Below are 12,341 nucleotides of genomic sequence, written 5' to 3'. Positions count from 1 at the left end.
CTGTTAAATATGTGTCTTAATTCAATTGAATATTCTGGTCATAATCATTTACACTAACACACATCAATAGTAGGAAGAATATATAAACAGATCCAAAATAACAAGATTCTATACACATGAAAATTAATTTTTTCTTGGAAGACATTTACACAGTGCAGTGCATCAATTTCTGTCAGCTGTAACTTGTTGAAAGTGCCTTATGGGATGCATGATTTTTTTTCTATTATGTTTCAAACGTGTAAACAAATATTTTTTACGCTTGCATAAGTTGAAGCATTTTTAATAAAATATTTTTCACTCATAACTTGGTTTTTTTGCATGCCAAGATGCTTGTAACTTAAGAAACAACTGAATATATTTAATAGAGACAGCAGATTTTCTATTAAAAAAAGTTGAATTTAATCTTAAAGGGATGCAGAAAAATACTTCAATGCAGTACTTATATTAAGCAGTTACAAATAATTTGGAAATTTTTTTCTCACAACCATGCTTATTCCGAAAAAATATTTTTCAGCTAGTGAAGTCATTGTCAATCTGAAGCAGTTAATATATCTGGGAGAAACTTTACTTTTGAATAAGTTAAAACCAGGGCTGCCTCAAGCACATCATAGGCCCCGGGCCAAGTGATTTTTCTGAGGCCCTGCCTGGCAGTTTCCCGAAAAATTCAACTACTTCATTTTTTTTTTCTTTGAGACCCTCTTCTCTTGTGGGTCCATGCATCAAAAGCCGGCACTGGTTAAAACTAAAAAGTACAGTATTTGAAAAGCAATATACAGAATGCATAAAACATACCTAAGATGAGAACAGTAATTTTAGCAGTATCTGTGCCATTGGCATTTGTTGCAGTCAATGCTAAGCTACCACTGTCTTCTCTGAGAGCTTTCTTCACTTTTACTATTGCTCTGTAGTCTTCATTAGTAAAAAACCATCTTAAGTCATCTGTGATTGGTTTGCCTTCCAATGTCCATCGTTTTGTTGGGGGTGGTTCGCCAGAAACTGGAACATTAAGTTCAAAGCTTTTTCCTGCTTTGAGGCGAATGTTTATCATGGCATTGCGATCAATTCTTGGAGATACTGCAAGATTATTTTTTTTCATATTAATAAAATAATAAAAATATGTGTAGACACACATGCTATAAAGTTGTAAGTCAGTGGACATATTGGAGTTTAGACATTTTTTTCAAATTTCTAAAAAACTACTGAATAAATTGTTCTGTAATTTAAGGCATGTAAACATAATGCTCAAACTCATACTTTCTAGTGCAGATTTGGTGATAATGTTTTTACAGGAAGAAAAACTAAAAAAAAAGTTATTTTGATCAACCTTGTATCATAAAAACCTATAAATAATTTGTACCTTTCTCAGACTATTTTACTTGCTTTGTGTAATACGTTTGTATGCATTTCATTGAATAAAGCACCTATGTTCATGAATATATAAATATTTTTTATGAAAATTCCAATTCTTATAGCATGTTTTTTGTTTGTAGCATGCAGAGTTTTCAACCAATTTTTACACAACTTACAGAAAATTAGCCACAAAACATGAAAAATACTGTAAAGAAATTCAAAATGTGACAATCTCATATTCAATGAGATATGCGCATTTTAAGTAAATGATTTTTGATTACGCATGCCTAGGAAACATCAATTTTAATTTTTCATAATTTGGGTGCCAGATAAATGGTGAAACTAATAAAAAAACTCTAGTTGAATGTCATGAAAATTCAGAAAGATGTCAGTGATATAGTGAGCTGAAATTCAAGTTACTTGCTGAAAGTAGCTAAATAATAAGAGGTTTTCTCCAAACCAGTATTTTGATTATTTTTGGTCATTTGATTATTTCAAGAATTGAAATATTCCCCTCCAGCATTGTGCAAATGAGCTAAGACACGTGTCTGATGCTATATGGGGCAAATGCTTAAGCATGAATGAACAATGTTAATGCAAGCAATGTTAATTAAACACAAGTGCTTAATGTATGATGCCAAAATGTTCAAACTGAAGGTGATAATCAAATGACAGAAATTAATCCAAATATTGATTTGTGAAAAATCCCTTATCATCCAGCTATGTTCAGCAAGTAACTGAAATTGCTGCTCATTATATCATCTATATCTTTCTGAAATATTGTGACATTCAACTAGACTTTTTTAATAAGTTCCACATATTGCTGGCACAACCAATTATAAAAAAATAAAATTGAGAGACGAGCAATAAAATTCCTATGCACGAGCAATTAAAAGTCATTAACTTGAAATGTTCATATCTCATTGAATATCAAATTGTCATATTTTAAATTTCTTTACAGTATGTCCCATATATTGTCAAACCACATTTTTCATGAAAATTGGTTGAAAAGTCTGAATGTTATAAGCAAAAAACATGATGAAAATTAGAATTTTTATAACAAATAGTTATATCTTAGTGAATATATGTGCTATTTTCATCAAAATGCACAGAAGTATTGCACAAAGCAATTAAAATATTCTGTGAAAGTTACAAATCATTTACAGCTTTTTATAATACAAACGTGATCAAAATTTAAAAAAAAAAATGTCTGTCTCCTCAAAACAACTGTGACTAAATCTACACTGGAAATTTGAGTTGAAGAATTATGTTTATACCCGAAATTACAAAATGATTCATTCAGAGTTTAATATCCAAAGTGTCCACTGACATTTTTTTATAACATGTAATAGACAAATTTAGACATGTGCTACACGAATACAAACATATAATACACAAAAAATACATACACACATATTACAAACAAACACTATGCAGCCTCAAGGGATTGAAAAGTCTTTCCAGCAGACCTAAAGGAATAAGATATAGAATTTTTTTTTTCTCTTGCAACAGCATTGTTATATTTATTAGACATGTGTTCGAATGTATTTTCGTTTATGTATATATCTGAATAAAGTTCACCATTAAGTTGCTTATCGTGAATGTGTTACTTAGGCATTACTATGGATTACTTATTCTAAGTAATCCATTTAAGTTGGTTTTTTTTTTGAGAATATAACTTAAATGTTACCTCTCTCTTATAAACTGCAGTGATTAGGTAATTATCAAATAAAATTATCAATCAAAATCTCCCAACAACAGCCACTAATGGGACCCCATGAAAATATGGCAGTTATTGGGAGAAGTATTTTTATTTCTGGAAAAGAAACAACTTAAATTTGCGATGCATGTACATAGCATGTGAAATGACAACCCATTCTGTAACTGATTACAATAGTTATATAATTGACCATATTGAAATATATGATTATATTTTTATAATATTATAATAATTGATTAATCGTTCTACAACACTATTGTGAAATTCTAAAATTCAGGCTTGCAGTGCTCGGGTAGAACACAACAAGCAAGAAAAACTGATATGGACCACGATGGTGTACCAGCAACCCCAAATAGTAAAATAGCACATGACTCCTCTTTTAAAACTCTGGTGAATTCTTCCATTAGATAGCTTGGTAAAATACTGATTAGCTATAATAATGTATGAATCATAAGCGAACACATATTCCCTCTTTCAGGGGCGTAGATAGAAATTTCGTTCGGGGGGGGGGGGACCAACTTTCATTTCGGGAGGGGACCAAAGTGACAGAACAATGGATTTGGCCATCTTTTTCCCTTTTTTCTGTCATTTTCTCACATTTCGGGGGGGGGGGCAGACCTCCAAGTCCCCCCCCCTCGCTACGCCCTTGCCCTCTTTTCCTATCCCTGCACATGAATATCCAACAAGATTTTTCCCCACAAACTGTATCCCAACCCCGAGAACAACAGCGAGAACAAATTAAAAAAAAAATACAGTTCTCTTCTGGGGTATTTACATTTGGAATTCTCTGCCATTGAGTGTTCAAAATAAATCCTTGGCATTGTTCAAAATGATTGTATTTAACCATCTTCTTGATGAAAACCACTTGGGATGAACAGTGCATGCGCATGTCTATACATATGCACTCATTGAACCCTGACATTATCACTGATAAGAGGTTTTTCCTCTCCCCCCCCCCCCCACCAAATAGCTAATTTCTGGAAATCCTATCTTTGGTTTGAATGTTTCTTTACCTTCTTCTTTTCAGCTCCTGTTCCACATAATCAAACTGTTTAAATGACAATACCAGATTTTCTAAAAAAACTGGTCTTCCGTTCATGTTCTTATCATCTGTTCATGTTCTTATCAGTACCCCTACTTAATCCATACCACTTCTATCTTTCCCCACATCAACATGCCTTGTGACGTGTGACTCTGTCATTCTTAAAAAATATATTATTTTTGCTGACTCGTTCTGCCGAACTAATAATACAACGAATTATGAACTTTTTACTATAATTCAAATTTTTATCTATTTAAAAAAAAAAAAAAAAAATTTCAAATCTTTTGATTGTGAAAGCATATAACTTCTTTTGTTTCACTAACTGCGGTTAGTAAAGAACTGCAAAAGTAACATCATAATATAACAAGTTAATGAATGAAAAGACTAAAAAATTAAAGCATTTTGTTAAAAAAAAATTCAAATTTAAACAAATATTATGGAATGAAAAATTAATCTAACCTGATATCAAATTGATAGTTATTAATAAATAAAACAACAGGAGTAAATTTAAATGGAAACAATAACTCAATTTGGTTATACAGATAGTTTATATCAAATGTCAATTCTATTTATTTTGATTTTTACTGTTGCCTATTTTACTCTCCCTTCTATATTATTAACAATTTGTCATTGAATTGAGGTAAAAAAACAAAAACAAAAGAAATGTTAGCATATAATTTTCTTTTATCAGCTTTTGGTTGTCATCATTTCCTTTTTAATTAAACTAAAAAATATATTTACACCTGTTGGGACGATATACTCTGTTCTTTTTATTTTTCTTTCAGGTCAAAAGAAATACGAAGATATATGTGCCTCACTTAAAGAGATGTCGTCATAGGGTCGAGAGCATTTTACTAGATTTTAGCTACTGCTCTCTTCCCTGTCCCAGCTTTCTTCTTCACATTATTAATTAACTGTTCAACCAATGCCATTCAAATATAATTTTTTTTTCTCTCTTTGTGTTTTCTTATTTTTAAAAATTTTTATTTTCTAATTTTTATAGTTTTATCATAACTGACTGGGCACAAATAAATTATGTAATGTGCGATGATGGATGTGTGAAATAAGAGTGGAACTGTGCTGCAGTCATTGACTATGATGATAGCATGGGCGGTGTGGGCAGAGCAGACCAGTGCATTTCATGCCACCCAGCATATCGTAAAAGACAGGAAATATTATTAAAAAAATGCCAGTCATCTAAATCAAGCAGTGTGAAACTCATTTGTTTTGTCCAGAATTGCAGAGGTGAGAAGCATCAGCTGGAATTCAGCTTGGAACTAATTCAGAGGCAAGTGAAAGAAAACTGTTTGATTTCTCCAACAATCCCAAATGAGCCATCATTTAAACTATCCAGGTTAATTGAGTGACACTCCCCGGACATTTTGCCTGATAGCAAAAGCAGGAAAAGCTTGAACAAGTGGAGATGTATAGTTTGTTATGCAAAAATTCCACAACAGGGAAGAGGGTAAGGAGGGAAACAAGGAATGTACTTCTGTAAAGACTGCAATGCTCCAATAGGGGTCATTCAAGTATTACGTCAGCATCGATGGGGGGGGGGGGGTTTCCGATTTACTGACTTTTGATGACAAGGAGGGGGGGGGTTTGGATGAGGCTTACGTAATCAACCACCCTTCATGAAGATATGAAATATTCTTAATGGCATCTTATTCGGAGCGCCGAAAACGGAAAAAATCTTAGTTATTGAGCACCTGAACTAACATTCTACCTATTGATAAGTCCCCTACAGCAGGGTTTTCCAGCCGGTGTTCCGCGGAACCCTTGGGTTCCGCGGAATTGAAAGGGACGGAACCCCAAAATCCCGGAACCCTGGTAGCTTGAAAATTTTTCTTGTTACTGTTTCACCTGAAGCAATTTTTTATTTTTATTTCTGTTGAGAACGGGTACTCTAAAATAATTTAGAGAAAATATAGGATAATCGACCAGTAGGAGACAAACAATATTCGGGTTGACTCCTTTCTTTCTTCCTATTCTCACACACAAGTCCTTCAGACAACGACAGTGAAGATGACTTCCTGGGAATTGGTATTTCCAAAACTCTCAAGAGAGAGAGAGAGAGACCTACATGAGGATTTTTATGAGAGTCTTCCTTCAAAGATTCGGAAGTATTAAATTGTTCCTTTGCATTCCGTGCCCCCACCAGAGTCTCCCATGCTACAGATTCGTTACCACAAATGGAACCTCGTTTAAACAATGTTCAAGAGGCCACGTCAAAACGTTGTATAAGGGTGAAAATCGTACAATTGAAACTTCTTTGAAAATTACTCTTTCCCCCCCCCCCCATAGACCTCACAGAAAATATCACAAAAATTCAATGGTTTCAATTGCATTTTGTTTGTTATATAACAATAATTCTTGAGAAAAATTAGCCACAATATTAAATTCTTCAAAACAATATTATAAATTACTTAAATAACTAATTCACATTTCATCACCGTTCCTTAAATCCTGAGTATTCTTATATTGTTCTTCTGAAGATTTGAAAAAAAACCCCGTAACTTTTCACTTTTTTGAAAAAGTTTCCATATCTGAGCAAAGCAGATAATAGTTGGACATGGAGTGCAACTATTATGTTTGCACTTAAGTGCTCTGGAACTGTGCCACGCATCACTCAAGTGATTCTTAATTATGCCACGGATCACTTACGTAATCTGAGAATGTTCTGCGGGTAACTTAAGTGCTCTAAAACTGTGCCACATGTCACTCAAGGGATCTAAAGAGTGGGGAGACCATCTCGTTAAGCTTGAGGACAATTACATTTTCCGTAATGGTGGCAACGATGTGTGCTTCGATGGAAAATATCATAGATTCAAAAAATTATTTTTGTGTTTTCCGATGCTATTAATGATTGATATATGCATTTAAGATGCTGCAAGGAATTTAGATGAACAGAAAAGTACAGTAAGGCCGCCATACGAGGAGTTGAAGCCGAGATGAAGACAAGACTTGCTGTTGAACGGAAAGTAAGTTAACGTGATGAAACCTAATTTTTTTCTTAACATGAAATTTCACTCACTTCGAATTCTAGTTATTCTAAACTAACTTGGCCTGGTGGACACAGGCGCCGTGCACAAAGAGCATGGCAAACCAAAAAAGTTTGGGAACTAGGGCAATTTTTATTACCATATTTTAGGAAATGTAAAGAGTAGATCTGAAATAAATGCACGATTTTTCGAGGGTAGATTGGGTGGTCTTTTATTGCCATTTGAAGGAGAGATACAGAACAGTTGAAAGTTACAATCAACTCTGCTTTGTATGAACCATAGATGGAACTCTTTTTTTGCACCAATCACATTAAGGGCTGCGCCAAAATCGATGATGTAAGTTGTCTTTCCTTCAAGAGTGGCTGATGAAGATAACCATAAGTTTAGAGCGAAACTACAGAAAGTTAGATACAGCTATGTTGGTGAAGTCAGAAGACAGGAATCCAAAGCGATTGTAGTGCCCAGCTTTTTATGACTTCCAAGTTGGGGTGGGTTTTTGATTGCTGTTCAAATAAAAAAGTGTTGGGTATCGGTGAGACTAATTTTATTAGAACTAATTCGTTACTGTTGACACTTCAAATTCGTTAATGGGGGTAGCACTTTCAAGGGGATATTCTGTGACAGCCCTGCTTTGGAGTGGTCAGTGATTTTTCAAGCTGGAAGATCATTATCACAAATCAACGCAGTAAAAATTCTTCTGAAAGAATTGGGATTGCTTCACGAGATATGCCAACCGCCTGTCAAGAGGGGCCAAAAAGCTCAGTATGAGTTTGATGGAGATGAAAATCTGGTTATCCTAGTGAAATTTTCGATTTTTGTACACAGTATGAAATTTTGCTACACAATATTAGTTTTCAAGTTATACAATTTTTTCATCATCTTAGAGTGGGTTATTTCTTTCTGTTTTTCTCTTTCCTCGATGTGAATTTTGAATAAGAATTAAACAAAACAAGCATATTTTTCTGCATATAATCCAGGGCTGGAATTAGAGGGGGCAACTGCCCGGCAGCAAAATTTAGGGGGGACAATTTTAGGTGGGAACAAAGAACACTGTTATATAAAATTATCAAATTTTAAAGTTGTGGGGGGCAGCGAAATAATGTTTGCCCCGGGAGGCAAAAATTATAGTTATTGCCCTGGTATAATCCATAGATGGAAATTTTGCTAGTTTCAGAGTAAAAAAAGACATGGTGTAGTCTGCAACAGTGTATGACCCCCATGAGAACAATTTCATCCATTAATAATGAAATTTTAAGGAATTGGGGGAAGTTTGCCACATTTTTTAGGAGAAAATATAGATTTTTTGTATTTACATCTATATCTCTCAAGAAATATTTAAAAAATTGTTGGTTATAAATACATTTTTAAAGTAATTATAACTGATCAAACCTCTGAGAGAAAAAAAGATTTAGATAGCTTTACTAATTTAGCCAACTTCTCTAATTTAGAGTAATTATCAAAGTAATTACTTCATCAGTAATTTAGTCAATTAGGAAGAAAGAGTAGGGTAGGTGCAAATCTGGGAAGGGTGATAGAGAGACCCCACCCTCGAGAGTCTGACAATATGGGAAGATAAATCAGTTCCATATTTTAAGGAGCAATAAACAAAAAATTGCCCCCTCCGACACATTACCCTGAATTCGCGCCTGAGGAGCAGTGCCCGACTGCTGCTTTCGCACAGGGCGCCACTTGGTCTAAGACTGGCCCTGCACTAGTCAACTCCCAAGGATGTGTGGGAGAATGAAGAGGAGCATGTCTTGTCTATTGACAAGGGGAGCAACCAGCAACATGAGTTTGGACATCATGGTCCATTTCAGGCCACCATACATATTGGTGTGCCAAGCTTTTCATATGTTCCACTCTTGAGAAGCGCAAGATAAAGCTCATCTGGAACCATCAAACACTCAGGTGCAGGCACCACCACTTGATTTCCCCACAGTACACAGTTCTTATGATCTGACAACACATTTCGCTGAGAGTAAAATGCTCTGAATTCCAAACTCTATTTTGTCTCTGGCTATCCTTTTAGAACAAAATGAAAGACTCTTAAAACAACAGGATCATGCAAGGTCACACCCCTCGCACTGACTGGAGAACAAGCCAGATCTTCCATAAAAAGAACCTCAGCGAGTGTCGGAACACTAAATTCGGAACTGTGGTAGCCTACTCAAGGCATCAGCATGACATATCTTTTTTCCTGAATGATGAGAGAGATGAAAATCATATACATATAGCATCAACAACCATCGTTTGAAGGCCCTAAGCACTTGAATAGTTATGGTGCCCCCTCCCAGTCCCTACAAGTATATTTTGCTGGATACTGAATCTATAAACGTAATATCCGAAAAAATTCCTGTTTGCAAGTGCAGTGACCACACATCCTGTTTGGTCAAACAGGAGTGTGGAAAATGGGTATCGGTAAAAAACTGGACAACTTTTTTCTTTCCCACATAATTGGTTGCAAAATGTTCAATCATTTCCATTTTCCCCTTTTCGCTGAATACCAAAAATTCCGCATTTTTGGTATTCAGCCATTGTGAGGCATTAGAATGGAACTGTCTAATGTATATCACAAATTACGATATTTTTTAAATGTACACAATATGTTTCATAAATCCCTTGAGGAAGTCTCACGGTAAAAGAAATATGAATCTGGTCAACTGAAAAATGCTGATCAAGAACTTAAGAAAACCACTTTTTTTTTTTCATTTTACATTTGCCTTCACTATAGGAAGGCCATTGCAAAAACAGCTCCACATGTACATGGATCACAGCGAATACTGTGGACGGATTACGGAATTAAGTATGGAATTTTTTGTCAAGGAGGGGGAGAAAACCTTCTAGCCTCCTACATAGTCTTGCAGCCTGGTAATGATTACTTGCAAGAAAAAAAATTAAGTTTGGTTAAACCTTAACTTCAGAATGCACAAAAAATCTTTTGAATGAAAAAGATTTGATAGCATTATCGGAAGTCCCGATTACAAAAAACGAATTTTTTCCCCACGCTATGGTGATGGTACATTCTGTTCCTTACAAAAGTGATAACAATACCTGAATGATAACATTATCCGTGCATCTAAAATAGGTGGTCTTGGCTGTATTTCAGAAGTAACTAATCTAAGGAAGAATTATGATATGAATATTTAGAAGCATGAACATTTAAAAAGTCCCCCCCCCCTCTCTTTTTTTTCTACTTGCAAAGTCTTTGATAATATCTCCTGGATTCCTTTTTTGGAACATGTTTGGAAGTTTTTTAATTTTTTCTTTCATATTTGCCGAAAAGACAGCCCTTAGATTTTTTTAGATCTGTGCACGATTTGCGACATGCAAATCGGTAGGCAGATATTTTTCAGTTAGGTAGGGTGGCCTCAGAAAAATCAGTTTGCTCAATGGACCTATAATGCTGTTAAGAAAGCCCAAGCTTACTTTATGGAAATTGTACAAAATCTCATTCTAAAAACATGATCTCGTTTACAATATCATTAGTTTTTCTGCATTGGTGATATGATTTTGATCAAAGTTTTCAACTATAGAACCTGTTAACACCGCCAAGCTGCACCATGCGTCAAAACCCTCCCACAGCGAGGGAGAAGAGAAGTTGCTGCCTTAGCACGAGAGAAGGAACATGTGCGTTCCATATATAGGCAGAGATAGACTTGGAAGCCTGGGGGACACGGTCATTATTGCTAGGGGGGCACAATGATGATGATGTCAATTCATATATAGTACATATATACATTAGATCAGTCGACTCCACCTTTGATGCTGGGAGAGGGGAGGCCATTGCTCCCCACTACGATTAAAATGCTTAGTTTTTGTAATATATCTACTACTTAATACCATTTATAGATGGCAGCACCGGCCTGCCTTGTAAGATGGTGAGAGTAATAAAGAAGGGCAGTCATGCTCTGGATCAGTGATGGTAACTCATGAGAAATTTCCTATATTCGTGGGAAAAGTTGGCCAAAATTGGTCCACACGAGAAATTTCCTGGCTTTTGTGGGAAATTTTGAGAGTTCAGCAAACAAAAGCATTAAAAATATATATATAAATGCAAAACAATGCTTTTCTAGTGTAAAATACTTGATTACATATTTCCGCTGATAGACGGCAGCACAATTTTCGGAATGTGTGGGAAAAATTTAGTGAAAAGGAAAATTTTCGAGGGAAATTTTGCTTGACAAGGTTACCATCACTGCTCTGGATGCCATGCTAACTGGTTGTAGCAATCCATGTCCATCGCTATAGTTAGTGGACCAAACAGTAAATAACCAAGCATCAATATATAACATGGTGTCAGTTAGAGACATACTCACGTATTTTCTAATTTACGCTTCAAAGAAGCTCTGAAAAAGATGGCGAACAGCCTGCCGACCATCCAGCCATTCGATGCCAGAGCAAACCCGGCCGAAGCATGGAGGTATTGGAAGGAAGACTTTTCTTGGATTATTTAGAAGCGCTTAAATACAGCTCGGAGGCAGAAACTATGAAAACTGCTCTTTTTCGTCATGTGTGTGGAGAGGAATTGAAGAAGCAGTTGCGATCCTTCGATATTGCGCCCACAGCGGCAAGCACTGCGATATCGCTCGAACAAATCCTGCGAGAGTTCGACAAATATTTCTCGGACTATCGGAACGAGATTTATGCATCTTTCAAATTCCTTGAAATAAAACAAGAAAAATGCGAAAAATGCGAAAAATTTGCGGACTATTATTCGCGACTACGATGCGCGGTCGTCGAGTGTAATTACGGGCAGTCGATGGAAAGAATGCTCCGTGACAAGATCATCCAAGGACTGAGTGACAAAGCGCTACAAGAAATACTGGTCCGAGAAATGAGTAGATCAACAAAAAAACTGCAAGACATCATTAGCGAGTGCAAAACGTGCGAACATAGGAAGGCACAGGCAACGGAGATGGGTGAACGCAAAATAACGGTCGATGCCGTAAAGAGAAACAAACACCACACAGCAGGGTCGCAGCCAGCAAACAACGAAAACGCCGAGTAGAGAGAGACTGTAAACAGTGTGGAAAAAAACACCGTCCGAAAGAGTGTCTGGCCTTCGGAAGCAAGTGCGGTGGAAAAAATCACTGGGCCAAAGTTTGTAGGAAAAAGACTTTCTATAAAAGAACAAATGGGAACGAAGTCAAATTTAAGCTGGATACTGGAGCACAAGTGAACATTATACCTAAGAGTGAACTGCTAAAATGGGAAATAAAGCCAACTG

General features: G+C 35.8%; 1 protein-coding gene across 4 annotated transcripts in view; it reads right to left on the bottom strand.

Moving 5' to 3' along the window:
- Nucleotides 1–12,341, bottom strand: part of LOC149065606 (twitchin-like) — an 834,903-nt gene that overhangs the window by 332,846 nt on the left and 489,716 nt on the right. For all 4 annotated transcript variants that reach the window (XM_089253452.1, XM_089253454.1, XM_089253453.1 and 1 more), the window contains one exon: nt 793–1,074. In XM_089253452.1, coding sequence (XP_089109578.1) covers nt 793–1,074 — 282 coding nt within the window. The remainder of the gene's footprint in view (nt 1–792; nt 1,075–12,341) is intronic.

The sequence above is a fragment of the Pholcus phalangioides genome, unplaced genomic scaffold (assembly GCF_987345545.1).
Source record: "Pholcus phalangioides strain wild (caught in Gottingen) unplaced genomic scaffold, Ppha-v1.0 ptg000039l_1, whole genome shotgun sequence".
NCBI classification, from domain to species: domain Eukaryota; kingdom Metazoa; phylum Arthropoda; class Arachnida; order Araneae; family Pholcidae; genus Pholcus; species Pholcus phalangioides.
This window is presented reverse-complemented; position numbering and strand designations above follow the sequence as displayed.